Below are 20,320 nucleotides of genomic sequence, written 5' to 3' on the forward strand. Positions count from 1 at the left end.
TTTTGCAAGTTCTCCCACTTGGAAATCATGGAGGGGTCTGAAATTGTCATCGTAGGTGCATGTCCACTGTGAGAGACATAATCTAAAAAATCCAGAAATCACAATATATGATTTTTTTAACTATTTATTTGTATGATACAGCTGCAAATAAGTATTTGAACACCTGTCTATCAGCTAGAATTCTGACCCTCAAAGACCTGTTAGTCTGCCTTTAAAATGTCCACTCCATTTATTATCCTAAATTAGATGCACCTGTTTGAGGTCGTTAGCTGCATAAAGACACCTGTCCACCCCATACAATCAGTAAGAATCCAACTACTAACATGGCCAAGACCAAAGAGCTGTCCAAAGACACTAGAGACAAAATTGTACACCTCCACAAGGCTGGAAAGGGCTACGGGGAAATTGCCAAGCAGCTTGGTGAAAAAAGGTCCACTGTTGGAGCAATCATTAGAAAATGGAAGAAGCTAAACATGACTGTCAATCTCCCTCGGACTGGGGCTCCATGCAAGATCTCACCTCGTGGGGTCTCAATGATCCTAAGAAAGGTGAGAAATCAGCCCAGAACTACACGGGAGGAGCTGGTCAATGACCTGAAAAGAGCTGGGACCACCGTTTCCAAGGTTACTGTTGGTAATACACTAAGACGTCATGGTTTGAAATCATGCATGGCACGGAAGGTTCCCCTGCTTAAACCAGCACATGTCAAGGCCCGTCTTAAGTTTGCCAATGACCATTTGGATGATCCAGAGGAGTCATGGGAGAAAGTCATGTGGTCAGATGAGACCAAAATAGAACTTTTTGGTCATAATTCCACTAAACGTGTTTGGAGGAAGAAGAATAATGAGTACCATCCCAAGGACACCATCCCTACTGTAAAGCATGGGGGTGGTAGCATCATGCTTTGGGGGTGTTTTTCTGCACATGGGACAGGGCGACTGCACTGTATTAAGGAGAGGATGACCGGGGCCATGTATTGCGAGATTTTGGGGAACAACCTCCTTCCCTCAGTTAGAGCATTGAAGATGGGTCGAGGCTGGGTCTTCCAACATGACAATGACCCGAAGCACACAGCCAGGATAACCAAGGAGTGGCTCTGTAAGAAGCATATCAAGGTTCTGGCGTGGCCTAGCCAGTCTCCAGACCTAAACCCAATAGAGAATCTTTGGAGGGAGCTCAAACTCCGTGTTTCTCAGCGACAGCCCAGAAACCTGACTGATCTAGAGAAGATCTGTGTGGAGGAGTGGGCCAAAATCCCTCCTGCAGTGTGTGCAAACCTGGTGAAAAACTACAGGAAACGTTTGACCTCTGTAATTGCAAACAAAGGCTACTGTACCAAATATTAACATTGATTTTCTCAGGTGTTCAAATACTTACGAGCCCCAGGACCACCCCTCCTCCGCCTGACACCGCACACCGCACCCGAGCCCCAGGACCACCCCTTCTCTGCCTGACACCGCCCCCAAGCCCCAGGACCACTCCTCCTCCGCCTGACACCGCACCCGAGCCCCAGGACCACTCCTCCTCCGCCTGACACCGCACCCGAGCCCCAGGACCACTCCTGCTCCGCCTGACACCGCACCTGAGCCCCAGGACCACTCCTTCTCCGTCTGACACCGCACCCGAGCCCCAGGACCACTCCTTCTCCGCCTGACACTGCACCTGAGCCCCAGGACCACTCCTTCTCCACCGCCCCCGAGCCCCAGGACCACTCCTTCTCCGTCTGACACCGCACCCAAGCCCCAGGACCACCCCTTCTCCGCCTGACACCGCACCCGAGCCCCAGGACCACCCCTTCTCCGCCTGACACCGCACCCGAGCCCCAGGACCACTCCTTCTTCGCCTGACACCGCACCCGAGCCCCAGGACCACCCCTTCTCCGTCTGACACCGCACCCGAGCCCCAGGACCACTCCTTCTCCGCCTGACACCGCACCCGAGCCCCAGGACCACTCCTTCTCCGCCTGACACCGCACCCGAGCCCCATTATATCAAAATAATGTTATTTTTACTTTATATTTACTTAACGTATTTTTTTTATTTTTTTATAGACCTAGGCTATATATGATCTGAAGTAACTAGCTACTTGAGTAGTTTTTTCATTGGATACTTTTTTACTCTTACTCAAGTAACTATTAAGATTATTACTTTTACTTTGAGTAAATATTTCTAGAAGTACTTGTACTTTTACTTGAGTAGGGTGAATTGCCCTAATGTGGGACATTTTTTGCACTTCAGACTTCTGTTACATATTGCGATGTGTAGCCAAAACATTAAATCCACACCCAATACCATTTATACCATAAAACCCCCAGGATGTGTCCTAATCAAATCAAAAGAGAAAATTCAGATAACCCATTCATAAGAGAAATTATAGACATATTAGTGCTCTTGTTGCAAGTCGTCTGAGACAATCTGCAGCTTCCTAATGTGGGACAGTTGTGTCCCAAATGTGGGACACTGAAAAATCTATGATAAAAGACCAAAAATCACATTGATACATGTAGAATAGTAAAATCTTATTTTATTTTAGATTCTCCCTTAAATCTTAGTTAGTAATTCTCTTGGTTATGGATGGATGAAACATGGATAACTGAACATCATCAGACCAATAATACAATATTATCAACAACAAACACAGCTTGAACAAACTTTAATTTATAAACATGCTGTTAACTGTAAAAAATCTGCATTAACAGTATTGTAATATTGCATTACAAGACTAAAACCATGTGAATAACCATGTTTGCCCCACCACACATTTTTGACTCATTGAAGTACTGTCCCACATTAGGCTGATCATGCTGTCCCGGATTTGGAAACCACATTTCCTAATGTGGGACACTAGGAAATTTGATAAAAATATAAAATATACAGTTTATACACACAAAGTTACACGATTTTTTGATGGACAAACATTTCATAAGCATATTAGGCTAAAAAGTAGCTAAAAAGATTGCTTTGTTTAAAATCTATTCAACTCCTTAATATCAAATTTGTTAAAACTCTATGTCACTAACCTTCGGATGGTCTTCACACAAGGTGCCTCCTGTTTGATGATTGCTCCACCCTCAAATATGGTTGGACATTTGATAAGTCATGTGATTTTGATCACATTACACCACAGCTTTGTCTAACCCATAGTCATTCATGTATTTATGGGGGACCTACAAACACTAGACCTTAGGTGTCCCACATTAGGGCAATTCACCCTACAGTTTTTTTGAGACTCTACCCACCTCTTGTACTTTTACACAACTACTATGTGCTAAAAACTGAAAAAAAAAAAAAATCTTTGTACAGATGACAACGTTATCAAAATGATCCCCGTTCACACGGATCCGTAAATCCGTAAATCGACTAATAATGCTCTATTATGCATGCCAGGCAATTAGTTGGGATGTCACTTTGTAAAGGAAGACTGTAGAAAACAGTAATACACTGGCAACCCGGTTGCTGATGCAGTGAAAAAAAACTTGATGTTTCTAGTTTGAATGATTTTGTTTAATTCAGTTATTTTTACTCAAAGAATTTGCTTTAGTGGACTCAAGTGACACAAGTTCCCAGTAATAATGGCAGTCGGCTAATTTAAGGTAGTCAGTTTCCGCAAATGAAATGAGTTAACTTTGTAACAAACTAAAGTACAGTAAAGAACTGTAAAATTATCAGTGAATTACTGGGAACTTTTCTGCCAGTATTTTACCTTTAATTTACAGGACATCATGTTATGGGGCTAATTTTAGAGAAATTAATTCATTTACATTTACAGAAAATTATTTGTCATGTTAAAAATAGAGAACTTTCAAATGCTGCTTTTGCAATTTCTACTTCATTTTTCTAATGCATGTTTCACTTCTGCATCTGGAGCGAGAAGCAGGTGTTTTGATAGTCAGAGTACCTGATCTTGCTCCACTAGCATATTCTCTCCCCCTATATAGGCTTCTTGGTGACACCTGGCTCCTCTCAAGGCTTAGGGTTTATTTGGGACTATATTTGTTGGTAGAGGAGACATGTACAAACTAACCAGTGGCATCTCTCTATATTTCTGATGGGGCACAAGCAATCACATACTCAACCCAACATGAGGACACACACAAACGTTTAATCTCAGCACAAAACACCAACAAAATGTGCATGTCATAAAAGTTCAAGAGGCCGTGAAACCGAATCAGAGAACATCAAAAACAGTCCAGCTCACATACACACTACAGCCAACAACACAATAGATGCTGGAAGTGTTGCATTTATCACAATCTAATAGCAAACCAAGGAATCAACAAGTCCTCGTCATCAGTATTGCTTCTGCACATGGAAACAACATCCTCCAAATCTCCCTTAGTAGTTATCAGAAACTACATGTTGCTGTTGGATTCCCGACATTGGATTAGTTGGAGTCCAATGTCCTCCTCACTCAAAAAATTAATTGTTGCCTCTTCTTAAATTTAATGAATTAAAATAAGCAAAAGTAACACGATTGTTTAATATTTTGTTACAAATTAATTTAATTGTGTTCAATCAACCTAATATATTTAAAACTGAAGTTTTCTTAATTAATTTGTGTGAAAACTACATGAATCATTTTTGTTGACAACTAACTGGGCAGTGGATCTGTAGTTCCCAGCATGCTTTGCAAGGGACTGCATTAGGAGGGTAAATTTAGGGATTAAAGTGTTATTGTATGTGTTTTTCTGTAAATGGAAAGATGTTGTTAGTTAATGTTAGTGTTTAATATTCAGTAATGTTAGAAACTTAGAGGACTTTCTGTAATGTTTTTGAATTTTGTGGTTACCATTATGCAGAAGAGTGGCGACTGTGTTTAGTTTAGGGCTGTGGGCACTCAGCATACATGCATTAAACCTCTTTCGCAAAGAAAACCTCTTTACTTTAATTGAACTCTAGTAGCTTCTATCATTGGAAATAACTGTAGAGTCAAAATTGCAAAAATTATAATGTTGGTGATATTAGGCAGGGCAAAAATTAAATGTAGTCAACCTGACAAAACTTTATCTAGCAGGAATGACTAAATGAATTTAAGTTCATACAACAAGATTACGACAAATCATTTCAAACAAATTAGATTTTGTTAGAAAAATGTAATTCATTTTCATGGAAACGTTTTCCTTAATTTAATCAAGTTAGTTCAACAGCTTATTTATTTGAGTGCTTACGTCACGTTGACACACTGTGTCTTCTGGGATCTGACTCCAACTAATCCGATATCGGTCTGACGTCAAAGTTTGGAAGAAAATGAAAATTGTGTTGATGTCTAAATAGCGATAGCAACTTTATTTATATTACGAGGAGACCAGGGTAGGAGTAATGTGTTCATGTGTTTTTATCCCCATTAAAAATCTAGCAGCTGAATTTTGAACTTTTTGTAAACGAGAAATGTGTATATAGTCTATTAATGTATTAGCTATAGTTTATAAACTATTAATTAACTTTTTGCAAACATTTGGAAATACTTTATTACACTTTATTACATGGCTTGGTTGAATTCTAATGTAGAATGTGGTGTGTTATTTCTTGATTTCTTGAAGTATAACACACCGTTGCCATGGAAACAGAGCGTTGCTATGGACACAGGATTCTAACCCTAGAGACGGAACGGACTATTTTCTTTAGCGGAAGCAATACAATCGTTTTTAAATCAATAAAGTCCTTTTTAAATCAATATTTTGTGTCAAATGATTGATTTATTTGGTAGATAGCCATGTAATACGCGGGATAATGTAGAGCGAGGCGCTTGTTATAGCGAATACAACCCCTTCAGACTGATTCAAGACTGTCCTGATCAGCCTGTCGGGGGTGTATTCGCTATAACAAGCGCCTCGCTCTACATTATCCCTTACTTATTTATTATAAAGTGTTACCAAATCTCATAATTCACATGCTCTGAGTGAGTGTTGGTAGGTGAGGTGTACACATGGACATTACTGACTGTTCTGTCCTTAAGCTCGTCTCATCAATAATTTTCCAATGTTTTCCACATGCGCTTGTTTAAGCATATACACTGTGGGGAAATGTTGCTGTGCCATTATAGGCTTCCCGACTCCACCTGTGACCCATGGCAGCCGCAGCAAGATGACGTTTTGCAGAGTCGTTGCCAAAGCTGTTTTCCTGCTTACAATTGTTTAATAAATGAAACTCTTTTCAGCTCCAGCCTGGACCTCCACGAGCTGCTGCTTCCCAAAATCCATTCCACTCGGCTCATTCAGAGTCCATTTAAATTAAACTCCATTCCGTGTTTTCACATAAAAAAATAATAATAATATCACTATATTAAGTGTTTTTTATTTTTTTATTTTTTTTATTTTAGCACTTGTCAAGTCCATCAGTTTACAGGTCAAACAAACTCCATCAGACATAAAACCCGACGGAGTTGACAAAACTGAATATTTTTCCACCTTAACCACGTGTTGGAGCAATTTTGTTTTGTTTTTTTCCTCAGTTGTAGCTGCCTTAATAAACATGATTTATCCCACAACTATTTACAGAAACTATTACACCGGGATTTGACATGTTAAAGCTGTGACCGCAGAGACTTCAACTTTGTTTGTATAAAATATAAAAAAACATAAAAAACTTCAGGAATATTTTAACAGTTTCATTGTGTTTATTTCATTCATGTGTTTGTTTCATGTGCTCTAGTTCAGTCTTAATCACCTAGTTAATCTCCTAGTTCCCTGTGTATTTATACCCCTTCTCTCTCAGTTCATTGTTGGTTCTCATCAATATAAGTGTGGGTTTTTGCCTTTCACTTTAAATGTATATTTTTGAATTTGTTGCATTTTTTTTTAACTCTTTGTTTGGCAGTTTTACATTGTTTGTGACCTCCAAGACATGTTAAATTACAGGTACTTTCCAAGTATAGAGCATGTATTTAAAATAATACTTAAGAAATTATTTTACAATAAAAGCAACGAATGCACTGAGTATCTAGATGTTTTTTAGCTGTAACTTTTTAATTATTTTGATTTTGATGTATTTCTTTATTTTTAACATAGAGGGCTTTTGTGTGTAGGACATGTTTTGTCCCTTATCTCAAGAATCAGTGACGTGTGTGTGTACAGCTGTTTGTTTTGAAGTCAGATAGTAATCTGATCAACAACTATTTATATATATATATATATATATATATATATATATATATATATATATATATATATATAAAACTTATTTTATTTATGTCATAAATAAATAAGAAAGTGAGTGATGAGTGAGTTCTTGAACCTCACCTGGACAGCTGAATCTCTAACAATATTCAAGAAACATCTGAAAACTCATCTCTTACAACAGCACTTAACTGCATCATGCTTACTCTTTAAAAGAAGAAATTCTATTGTCCCTCTTTCTTAATTTCTTAAAATTCCTGCTGTATTATTCTAGACAGTATTTGATACTTTGTGTGGTTAGCACTTCTGCTGTTATTGTTTCCTGAAGATGAATTGCTTCTTGTATTCCTCAAGTCGCTGTGGGTAAAATCATCTGATAAATGTATAAATGTAAGAAGTTTAGGTAGTCTTTGGTAAAAGATACCAAATACTGGTTCAAATTGTTGTCTTTTTTTTGTGGAATATATATTTGGAATGCAAATCTTATCTTAAAGGAAAATTTGCTGAGAAGACATTTGCATGGAGACAACGAAAATAGACTGGGTAAAAAAAAAAAAAAGGATGTTGCATTTTATTGTCTCAATGCAATTTTTTAATTGGTTTAAAAAGGGAAGTGAATGAGTGTGTTCTGCAGTTTTGGTTTTATCTTGAAAGGAACAGAGATATACATCTATAAATCTCAAGCGCGTTTTGAATCAACACAAGGATCACAATGCCAAGACCTCTTCTCGTTTTGATGTTGGGTAAATTAACCTTTCAATATTTCAATATTAACATTTCATGATTTTTTTTTCTGCATGTCATGTTAAAAGAGGGAACTGTATGTGTTGGTTTTGCCATCTCACTCAAATTCTGAATGAAGTATATTACACCCAGAGTGCACGCACATAAAGTAAAATACACACAAAATAATGTCAAAAGGCCAGTCTTGGCGAGTATTCACGTAAACACAGTCAGTTATGTTTTAAGTGAACATAAACAGTTGAGAAAGAAAACGTGTGCAACAGTAAAATGGATCTGTGCATCAGGTCTTAAAGTGACAGCAGATTATGAGATAATATTAAAAATATCTGGTTTTGCCTATGGTATCGATGTCAAAACTGTGGCCAAAACTTGTGGCTAACTTTGGAAAACCACTCGCCACAGTGGCTGGTGAGCAATAAAGTTAATGTCAAGCCCTGGAGACAACAGATGGTTGACAATAGATCCTTTAAGCGTCAGAATAATTGACTATTTTGGAGTTGAATCTTCATCACTTCAATGTAAAAAAAGGAAGAAGAAAATTTTATTTAATATTGATATGAATTCCTTCATATACTGTATCGATATCAATTTTTTTACAGGTGTTTTGTATTTTGAAGTTTACACTTCATTGCACTGTATTTTAGGGTTAATGGAAATGCCCGTAAAATTAATTGATTATGTGATGGGCAGAAAATTACCATTAAATTGTTTCAGGTAGTGATGTTTGGCATGGGTGTTTAGAAATATGTATATTGTGCTGAAGTTTCTTCTGAAATTAGTGTGTAAATCATGCTGTATATATTTTGGACGCATTGCAGTTGTTACGTGTGAAATACTGCAGTCTGGACATTTTCTTTGTTAATAGAATGGGGTTTTAAAGCGTTAATAAATTGACACGTATCTTAATTTGGGAATTCAGAAGCAAAGCTTGCATCTTTCTATGATGATGCCACCGAGTGAGTCATTGCATCATTGTGAAACAAGTGATCCCTTGATCTTAGAAAATATATCTGTAGAACACTGATCAAGGAAATAGTCACTCCACCAAACATCATCAAAGTCTGACTCAAGTCTGACTTCAATGAGAGCATCAGAGCATAGTCAAATTTCTCACGAAGACCTATGTTTTCTGTCAAAAAAAAAAAAAAAAAAAGGCATCAGAAAAAGGTCATTATGAAATTCCTTTGCCTTTCATGGAAGACCACATGGGCCCAACAATAAAGAATGTGCCATGCACCATCTCAGATACTTAGAAAAAAGATTTAAAAGAAATGAGAAATACTATAAGAACTAAGTAACCTTTCTGAATGAGACAATCGCTCGAGGAGATGCTGAAAAGGTCCTAGCTGAAGAAATCAATAAACACCCTGTTTTACATATTCCCCACCACAGGGTTTATCATCCTCAAAAACCTGAGCACATGTTTACATTTACATTTATGCATTTGGCAGATGCTTTTATCCAAAGCAACTTACATTGCATTTCAAGGTACACATTTTATATTCTCAGTTCTTGCTTTGGCAGTGAGAAACCTGTGGACGTGGCACGATGGCGCCTGTGTTTGGCGATGCGTCTGTCACTTCTCTGCTCTCACGTACATTTGTAATCCTCCTTGTGATATTACTTGTGTCAACCCTATCAACTACCAGCTATGTCTCTGCAATCATACAATATGATCGGGCCGCGTTGTTCCGCATTAAGGCACATATGCAGGACTTGTGTATTACCTGGGACAGATGTTATGAGTTTTTCCCTCCAAAACTGGAGTGCCAAGCGCCATCGTCGGAATACCTGCTGCTTACCCGGCGCCGCGGCAGGAGAAGGAAGCGGGGATCCAGGGCTGGGGTTCAAGTCTGGAGGAGAAAGTGGCGATCCCGTGGATTTTCTCCCGGGCCGAACGGATCCAGAGCCCCCGGGAGTGAGCGGTGCCTGAGGCCGGTTCCGGTCTGTGAGTCAGATCGGGACGCGGTCTGTGCGTCGTCACCTGTGTGGTGCACCTCTGACCGGATCTTCCCCACCCGGCCCGCTTGCCATCGTGCGCGCCGTCAGCGTGCCCTGTGCCTGGCTACCTGTCGGACGGATCATGCCATCCAGCCTGCCCCAGGACAGCCCTTGTCACGCACGCGTTCTACCAGGATTGCACTTATCAACGCGCACTCCATTGCGAACAAGGCTTTTACTCTGAATGACCATTTCACTAAGGAGAACTTGGATTTTATGTTTATTACGGAGACTTGGCAGCGGGAGAACGAACACTTTCATCTTAAAGAACTATGCCCCCCGGACTGCTCCGTGTTTGGGACTCCTCGGCTCGCGCGACGTGGAGGCGGTCTTGCGCTGGTCTTTCGTGACTCTTTCTGCTGCAGCTTGACGGACACAGCTTCGTTCGACTCCTTTGAGATGCAGATGTGTAAGGTTGGGAAAACACACCCCTATTACTGTGTTTTAGTTTACAGACCTCCTGGTCCTGCACGCACATTTATTGATGATTTCTCTGAGTTTTTAACGTCTATCATAAAACTAGATCGTGTTTTAGTCCTTGGGGACTTTAATCTGCATATTGATGATCCCACTTGTTTGATTGCAGCTGAATTGTTGACTACCATGGACTCGTTTAATTTTGTACAGCACGTTTCTGGCCCCACGCATAAAAAAGGTCACACATTAGATTTGGTCTTCTCTTGTGGCCTAACCATTGATAAACTGAGTGTGGAGGATTTTCAAATTAGTGACCATTGTTGTATATCTTTTAATTTGTCACTTATCATGATGCCTACTGTCTGCAATGTTGTAACACAAAAACGCATCATTAGTGAGACAACACTTAGTGATTTCTCTGCCTCCTTTGACTCTCGCTCCTTTGTTGATTGTGAGGATGTTGATTCATTTGTGCAAAGTTTCAACAACCACTGTCTGTCGATTTTGGATATGGTAGCGCCTGTTAAAAACATTTCAGGGTCACATAAAAAAGCCCTCCCATGGATGAATGATAACATTTGTAGTTTTAGGAGAAAATGTCTTAAGACTGAGCGTCTGTGGAAAACAACTAAATTAGAGGTACACATACTCCATTTCAAATCAAATCAAATCAAATCAAGTATATTTGTATAGCGCTTTTCACAATACAGATTGTATCAAAGCAGCTTCACAGTATTAAAATAAAATAATACAACAAAGTTTGTTTCTAGTGGAATTTATTGATTGATAGAATAAAATTAAATATCCCCAAAATATCCCCAACTGAGCAAGCCAAAGGCAACAGTGGCAAGGAACCGAAAAAAACTCCATCAAGCGGCCTAATGGTGTCCTAAAACTCCATCAGGTGACCTAATGGAGAAAAAAAAAAACCTTGGGAGAACCCAGGCTCAGTCGGGGGCCAGTTCTCCTCTGGCATTTATGAACTAGAGGCCGGATTGTAGTTTGAAACTGTGAGATTAACAATATTATATGAATGCCTGGCTGAAAAGATGCGTCTTTAATCTAGTTTTAAACTGGGAGAGTGAGTCCGAGCAACGAACAGTATCAGGAAGGCTATTCCAGAGTTTTGGAGCCAAATGTGAAAATGCTCTCCCTCCTTTGGTTGATCTGGATATCCTAGGTATGACCAAAAGCCTTGAATTTATTGATCTTAAAGAGCGCGATGGATTATAGGGTGATAGAAGATCCGTTAAATAGACTGGAGCTAAGCCGTTTAGGGCTTTATAAGTCAGTAGCAATACCTTATAATTAATACGGAACTTTATAGGTAGCCAATGTAGTGATGATAAAATCGGTGTTATATGATCATATTTTCTTGATCTAGTAAGAACTCTAGCGGCTGCATTTTGGACTAACTGTAGCTTGTTTATTGAGGATGCAGGACAACCGGCTAATAAAGCATTACAGTAATCTAGTCTCGAGGTCATGAATGCATGAACTAACTTTTCTGCATCAGAAACTGATAGCATATTACGTAGCTTAGCAATGTTTCTAAGGTGGAAAAAGGCTGTTTTTGTAACATACGAAATATGATTTTCAAAAGACAGGTTACAATCGAGTATAACACCCAGGTCTTTTACTGTAGAGGATAAAGTAACAGGACATCCTACGATGTCAAAGTTGTATTGTGAGAGGTTCTGTGGGCGGTTTTTTGAACCGATAAGTATTACCTCTGTCTTGTCTGGATTTAATAAAAGAAAATTACGCGTCATCCAATCTTTTATATCTTTAACACACTCTGTCAATTTGGATAATTTAGCGTTTTCATCCGGCCGTGATGAAATATATATTTGAGCGTCATCAGCATAACAATGGAAACTAATTCCATGTTTCCTTATAATATTTCCAAGTGGCAGCATATATATTGAGAATAACAGAGGGCCCAACACAGATCCCTGCGGCACTCCATAGTTTACTGGAATTATAATCGATTTTTCTCCATTTAAATAGACAAAATGGTAGCGGTCTGATAAGTATGATCTAAACCAGCTTAATGCTTGTCCCTGAACACCAGTATAATTTTGTAGTCGATCTAAGAGTATTGTGTGATCTATAGTATCGAACGCAGCACTTAGATCAAGTAAAACTAGTATTGAGATGCAGCCTTGGTCAGAAGCTAAGAGTAAATCATTTGTGATTTTAACGAGCGCAGTTTCAGTGCTATGATGCGGCCTGAATCCTGACTGAAACTTTTCATAGATATCATTTTCTTGCAAGAAAGAGCCCAGTTGAGTGGACACAACTTTTTCTAGTAATTTAGACATAAAAGGTAGATTTGAAATGGGTCTATAATTTGCTAGATTATGCGGGTCTAATTGTGGTTTCTTAATGAGAGGTTTTATCACTGCCAGTTTAAATGTTCTTGGAACATGACCTAAAGATAAAGACGAGTTAATAATATTGAGGAGAGGCTCTTCCACTACAGGTAACACTTCCTTCAGTAGTTTAGTTGGTATAGGATCTAATAAACATGTTGTTGTTTTAGATGAAGTGATAAGTTTATTTAACTCTTTTTGTTCTATAGTTGTAAAGCACTGTAATTGTTCTTGCGGGGGGAAAATTGAGGCTGAATTATAAGGTGCGATTGAGGATTGAACGTTTACAATTGTGGTTCTGATGTTTTCTATTTTCTCAGTGAAGAAGTTCATGAAATCATTACTACTAAACTGTAACGGGATATTTTGTTCGGGTGACGTCTGTTTATTTGTTAGTCTAGCCACGGTGTTAAATAAAAACCTAGGATTGTTTTGGTTGTTTTCTATTAGTTTGCGGAGATGCTCAGCCCTGGCCGCTTTTAGGGCCTTTTTATAACGTGACATACTGTCTTTCCACGCGATTCTAAAGACCTCTAAATTAGTTTGTTTCCATTTACGCTCTAAATTACGGGTTTCTCTCTTTAGAACATGCGTAGTATTATTGTACCATGGTGCTTTAATTTTCTCTGTGACCTTTTTTAATCTAACGGGTGCAACAACATCCAATGTTCTAGAGAGAATGGTGCTCATAGTGCTAGTTAGTTCTTCTAGTTCATCTGTTTGTTTGGGTTCAGGCAGCAGCTGAGACAGATCAGACAAGCAACTCGAGAAATTATCTATGGTGGATGGAAGGATTGTTCTGCCTGGTCGAAAACGCGGCGCCGCATGACATATTACAGCAGTACGTAATATGCAAGTTACCAAGTAATGGTCAGTGACATCATCACTTTGTGGAATGATATCTATATCGGTTGGATCGGTTCCATATGATATAATTAAATCGAGTGTGTGATTAAGACGATGAGTTGGTCCGGTGACGTTTTGTTTGACCCCAAAGGAATTTAATAAATCTATAAACGCAGCCCCTAACGCATCATTTGGATTATCTACGTGTATGTTAAAATCTCCAACAATTAATGCTTTATCTACATTGACCAATAGATCTGAGAGAAAATCTGCAAACTCTTTTAGGAAATCAGCGTAAGGCCCAGGTGGTCTATATACGGTAGCCAAGGCTAGAGATAATATGGATTTTTTTCTAACATCTAAGAGCGTAACATTTAGTACAAGTATTTCAAACGAAATAAACTTATAACCCGTTTTCTGAGTAACATTGAGAATATCTCTATAGACCGCTGCAACACCGCCGCCACGACCAATCAGACGGGGTTCGTGCTTATAGGAGTATCCTGATGGAGTAGACTCATTTAGACCGAAATAATCATTAGGTTTAAGCCAAGTTTCAGTAAGGCAAAGTACATCGAAGCTATTATCCGTGACTATTTCATTTACAATAACTGCCTTAGGTGTGAGTGATCTAATGTTTAGAAGACCTAGCTTTAGAAATTGTTTTTGGTTACTAATAGCAACATTTTCTGGTTTAATAACAATTAGATTTTTTCTAGATCCTGCAGTAGATTTATTATTTGATCTCACTAAACGAGGAATAGACACAGTTTCTATGCAATGTTCTACACTATTTATATCAGTTAATTTGGTGCAGCAGAGACTATGATTTGAACTTTTGGTTACTAGTCAAAAGGTATTTAACATTTTGGAGATGTTATCTGACAGAAGATCCGATCCGAATCTGCTTGGGTGTAAGCCATCAGCACGGTAAAGCCTAGGACGCTCCCAAAACAGATTCCAATTATTTACAAAGAGCAGTTTCTGCTCATTGCACCATGATATTAACCATTCATTTAGCGCGAATAATCTACTAAACTTTTCATGACCTAGTCGGTACGTGGGAAGCGGTCCTGACACAATGATCGTTATATCAGGCGATGTGCTGCGTACCGTATCGATCAGATTCCTGAAGTCTTTCTTCAGAACCTCTGTCTGTCGCAGCCTGATGTCGGTCCCTCCCGCGTGCAGGACCACAGTTCCCGACGCGCTCGTTCAGAATCTCGGGAACGTGAGCAGCGATTTCAGAAACACGCAGTGACTATGCACCTTACTTTTATTTAACGTAGCTTGTACGTGTCGAACGATGGAATCACCGATGATCACAGCATCGCGTTCTGTTTCGCGAAGAGGGGAGAAGCGGTTTTGTGTGGATATCTCGAAAACCGGGAGGGTCGGAGAGAGTTTTCTTGGCCTAGACCTGACTCGCGTCTTCTGCTGCGGAAATATCCAGGCTTCGTGGTGGCATGTTGGAGCCGGCGTAAACGAGACCATAGCTGATCGCGGCCTCGACGCTCGTGACCGATGCTGAGTAACGCACGGAGTAGACGAGGTCGGAGTCAGCGGGTTAGTAACGTTGATCACTGATTTGTGTGCATCATTTAAAAGATATGATACTGGATCTGAATGAATTGATAAAGCAGGCTCGCTCGGCTTATTTTTCCAATCTTATTTCAGGTAGTAAGAAAAATCCTAAGGCCTTGTTTGACACCATCGAAAATCTAACTGCACCTTCAGCTCCTCTTGTGCCTGTGTACACACATGAGGACTGTAATAACTTTTTGTCGTTTTTTGTGAACAAAGTACAAGACATTAGGGCCAGTGTTAAAGTTCCCCAAATCACTGTGTGTTCTACTAAATTTTCAATGGTGTTGTCTTGGTCGTCCTTCACTCCTGTCAGCCTACAGGAGGTGAAGACCTTAATAGGAAATATGAAACCGTCTTCAAGCCCTGCTGACACTGTCCCAACACCCCTATTGTTGAAAATGTTCGATATTGTTGGCCCCTGTGTGGTAAAAATAATTAATCTGTCACTTGCATCTGGCTCAGTCCCCAGCTACTTCAAACACGCTATGGTAAACCCGATACTTAAAAAGCCCAATCTTGACCCCTCAGAACCTAATAACTATAGGCCCATATCAAAACTTCCATTTATTTCAAAAATTTTGGAAAAAGTAGTGGCATGCCAGCTGACCTCCTTTATGGAGCAGCACAACTTGTTTGATATTTTTCAGTCTGGTTTTCGAAAATTGCACTCCACTGAAACAGCTCTTATCAAAGTCTCTAGTGATGTGATGATGGTGGCGGACACTGGCCGCTACACTGTACTTGTACTTCTCGATTTGACTTCTGCTTTTGACACGGTAGATCACAGTATACTGATCAACAGGCTTCATAATGAGATGGGACTATCTGGATCTGTCCTCCAGTGGTTCTCTTCCTATATTCATGACAGAACCTTTAATGTCGCTATAAACAATGTACAGTCAGATGTGACCAATTTGGCCTGCGGAGTGGCACAAGGGTCAGTTTTGGGCCCTATTTTGTTTTTACTGTACATTTTGCCACTTGGTCATATTATGGGTTGCTTTAAGGATGTTTCGTATCATCTCTATGCCGACGATGTCCAGTTGTACTGTTCTTTCAATGATGCTGAGTTCCATCGTTTGTCACTGTTCTTAGAGTGTGTGTCCTCCATCAAAGACTGGCTGGCCTCTAACTTTCTGCAGATAAATGCAAGTAAAACTGAAACACTGATCTTTGCTCCAGACCACAAGATCCCGCTGATCAAACAGCACCTTGGCTCCCTTGGCTCCTCTGTCAAATCCACCCTCAGAAACCTGGGGGTTGTGTTTGACCAGGCCTTGTCTTTGGAGATACACTCAAAACAGCTTATCCGAAACTGCTTTTATCACCTTAGGAATATCTCTAAAATACGCAAAATGTTGTCAAAGAAGGATCTGGAAATTATTATTCATGCTTTCATATCAACTAGACTTGATTATTGCAACTCTGTCTTTACCTTCTTGAATAAGTCAGCTCTGAACAAACTGCAAATGGTTCAAAATTCTGCTGCTAGACTTCTAACTGGTGCCCCCAGAAGGTCGCATATCACTCCCGTTTTGTTGGCTCTCCATTGGCTCCCTGTAAAATTCAGGATTGATTTTAAGATTTTAGTGCTGACTTTTAGGGCCTTAAACAGTCAGGCCCCACAGTACATCAAGGACCTTTTGACCCCGTACTCCTCTAGCCGCACTCTTCGGTCCTCTGGCCAGAACCTGCTTATGGTCCCAAAAACTCGTTTTAAGACCCGAGGGGACCTGTCTTTTCAGTCTGTTGCCCCCAGACTGTGGAACGCCCTGCCCCTGTCTCTGCGTCTGGCAGCCTCTGTTGACTCTTTTAAAAAAGATTTGAAGACTTGTTTATTTAAGAAAGCTTTTGGTTGATGGGTTTTCACTAGTGTCACTTTGATTTGACATATGTATATAAATTTTTTATATTGTTTTGTTTTACCTTTCTCGTGTACAGCACTTTGTGATTTTATCTGTGAAAAGCACTTTAGAAATAAACTTTACTTACTTACTTGCTTTCCCTGGGAATCGAACCCATGACCTTAGCGTTGCAAGCGCCAACACTCTACTGTTTGAGCCACAGGAAAGTGATGATAAATGTTTCATCAGTTTAATTCAAATTTCACATGGAAATTGCTTTCACATGGAAAGAGCACTCAATGTGAAATGGTGCATCATATCCGACAATTTCCAGTTCTGTGTATCTGTTAAGGAACTTCTCGGTTACGTATGTAACCCTCGTTTCCTGAGGAGGGAACGGAGACGTTACGTCATTGAATGACGAAATGGGGGTTTCGCGTAGAAGCCTATCACCTTCGAGTTCTTACAAAATGAGCCAATGGCAAAACAATGCCATGGGTCTGGGGAATTTGCATGGCGCAACTCCGCTCCACCGCATGGGTATAAAAGGAGCAGCTCGGCAATCTCGCATTATGTTATGCTGAGGAGCCGAGACTGAACTCCCGGCTGTTCCAGCGGTAGAGTGGTTGTGGCAGGGGGACGTAACGTCTCCGTTCCCTCCTCAGGGAACGAGGGTTACATACGTAACCGAAATGTTCCCTTTCGTTCAGTCACTACGAGTTACGTAAGTAAATGACGAATGGGGGTCCCAATTCAATCATGCCACAGCTGCTGTCTTCCAGCGCCCTGCGCAAGTCTGAGCTCCCTGTCGTGAAACTAGCACGGACGAAGGGCTAGGCTTAACACAAGAATACCAAGGTACACTGGGTGGCATATCCCAGGTGGAATATGTAACACAGCGCCTACCTGTAGGGAGGACTTAGAATACACATATGACCTGCGTGCAGGATGCATATGGAAGCTCAGAGGTGTCCAGCCCGCAGGGTGGAATGTTTCAACCTCAAGACGGCAAGAGGGGGAACCATGCACATGGAAGCACCTAGCCAATCACGAGGGCTGACCAACCGGGCATGCACTCTGGAGACGGCATTGACAGTGCAGTAGGAACTCAGGGTCTAATGAGAACTCATCTAAGTGAAATAGCGCATGTATCCAGTCTGTGGAGTGGAATGGCACAGGAAGCGATGACACAGAACAGGTCCTATAACTGGCTAGTGGAAGCGAGTACATGAGAGGACACTAGCTCTACCCGGAGATTATAAAATCTCGCGAAAGTGTTGGGTGTCGCCCAGCCTGCAGCTGTCAGATGTCTGTTAGCGAGGCGCCATGTGCTAGAGCCCAGAAGGAAGCCACACTCCGGGTGGAGTGTGCCTTCACCCTTAGGGGGCATAGTCGACCATGCGTCTGGTAAGCCAAGACAATGGCGTCCACTATCCAGTGAGACAACCTTTGCTTGGAGAGAGCCTTTCCTTTCAGCTTCCCACCATAACAGATAAAGAGCTGGTCTGAGGTCCTGAACCACTGCATTCTGTCTACACAAGCACGAAGGGCACGTACTGGACAGAGCAGTGCCAAGGCTGGGCCTGCCTCCTCTGAGGGCAGCGATTGCAGGTTCACCACCTGATCCCTGAAGGGAGTGGTGGGAACCTTGGGCATGTATCCAGGCCGGGATCTCAAGATCACGTGAGAGTCAGCCGGCCCGAATTCCAGGCACGCTCCATCAACTGAAAATGCCTGCAGGTCCCCTACCCTCTTGATGGAGGCCAAAGCGACCAGGAGCGCTGTCTTCATTGACAGGAACTTAAGCTCCACTGATCGCAGTGGCTCAAAGGGAGCTCTCTGCAGGGCTGATAAGATCACTGCGAGGTCCCAAGAGGGTATAAGAGGAGCGCGAGAAGGATTTAGTCTCCTCGCCCCCCTCAGGAACCTGACGACCAGGTCATGCTGTCCCACCGTTTTCGACTCCACATGGTCGTGGTGCGCAGACATCGCGGCCACGTAAACCTTCAGGGTGGAAGGAGACAGCCTTCGTTCCAACCCTTCTTGGAGGAAGGAGAGCACGGACCCGATCGGGCATTTTCTGGGGGTCTTCTCGGCCAGAAGAACACCAGGTGACGAAGAGGTTCCACTTCAACGCATAGGCTTGCCTCGTGGACAGGGCCCTAGCGGAAGTGATGGTAGCCTCCACCTGAGGTGATAGGGTACTCAAACCAGTCGCATCCCATCCAGGACCCATACATGCAGGTTCCACAGATCGGGACGTGGGTGCCAGAGGGTGCCCCATCTCTGAGAAAGGAGGTCCTTCCTCAGAGTAATGGCCAGGGAGGGGCTATTGCGAGGAGCACCAGTTCTGAGAACCAAGTCCGGATGGGCCAATGAGGCGCAATGACGAAATCACTGACTGTTGGTAGAGTCGGGGAAATTGGACAGAAAAAAAATGTCACTATCATACTGTACAAATACATAGTTACTGTTTTGCTTTTCATGCAAAGTTTCCTAGAGGGATTTATTTCAAGAACACAAAACACATGGAAGAGTCCCTTTGGGAGTGGTGCTCCTGTGAGTTTTTTTTTTTTTTTTTTTGCTTATTCTGTGCTATCATTCTGAAGTCATCTGTTTTGTCATCACTGAGACATGTCGACTCGATTACTAACATAACCGGTTCCCTGAGATAAGGGAACGAGTATTGCATCTTCTAGACGCGATGGGGAATACTAAATACTGACTATTCTCCGAATACTGAAGCCTTCTTTAAAATAATGCAGTGCTACTGCACAGCCATAACAGTGCAGAGATTTCTCGCACGCTATTGGCTGATCAGTGGGAACTGCACGAACCTATGGTGGAGCGATGCAACTGCGCAAGCCAATCGGCACAGCCCGCCGATCTGAGCACAGAGCCTGCCAGAAGGGGCGGGGCATCTGCCTATAAAAGCAGCTCATTTTGCCATATGATTCAGGTTAATCGACTGAAGCGACGAACGCCGAGTCGTGTACGTCATAGCACGGCCTTCTACGCAATACTCGCTCCCTTATCTCAGGGAACCGAGGTTACGTTAGTAACCGAGTTGTTCCTTTTCAAATGGTCAGTCATATTGTGTATGTTAGACACGATGGGGAACCAATCCAATCATGCCATGCTATGTTGTAAAATATCAACTTCACATCGTTTCTCTTGGTAGTATGAAAATAATCTTATTTAAAGAGGCTATATGCAACTTTTTCCCCAAAATAAACGTAACAATAGCCTTTTTATTTGACCATTTATGACTCAAACATCTCCTGATGAGCATACTGACACCTTGTCCGCTCACAGTGGGTGCACCTATAAGCCTGTATCCTATTTTTCCTATTTTCTGTCGGGTCGGATTTTTCGCGCGCTGTCTGCGGATG

General features: G+C 41.3%; 1 protein-coding gene across 1 annotated transcript in view; it reads left to right on the forward strand.

The window, feature by feature from the left end:
- The first annotated feature begins 7,798 nt into the window (after nt 1-7,798).
- The window catches only part of LOC311091619 (scavenger receptor cysteine-rich domain-containing protein DMBT1-like), a 33,186-nt gene continuing 20,664 nt past the window's right edge, over nt 7,799-20,320 (forward strand). Inside the window, exon 1 of the mRNA XM_084127620.1 lies at nt 7,799-7,857. Coding sequence (XP_083983746.1) covers nt 7,827-7,857 — 31 coding nt within the window. The 5' untranslated portion in view covers nt 7,799-7,826. The remainder of the gene's footprint in view (nt 7,858-20,320) is intronic.

This window comes from Abramis brama (assembly GCF_963993115.1).
Source record: "Abramis brama genome assembly, chromosome: 10".
NCBI lineage: Eukaryota > Metazoa > Chordata > Actinopteri > Cypriniformes > Leuciscidae > Abramis > Abramis brama.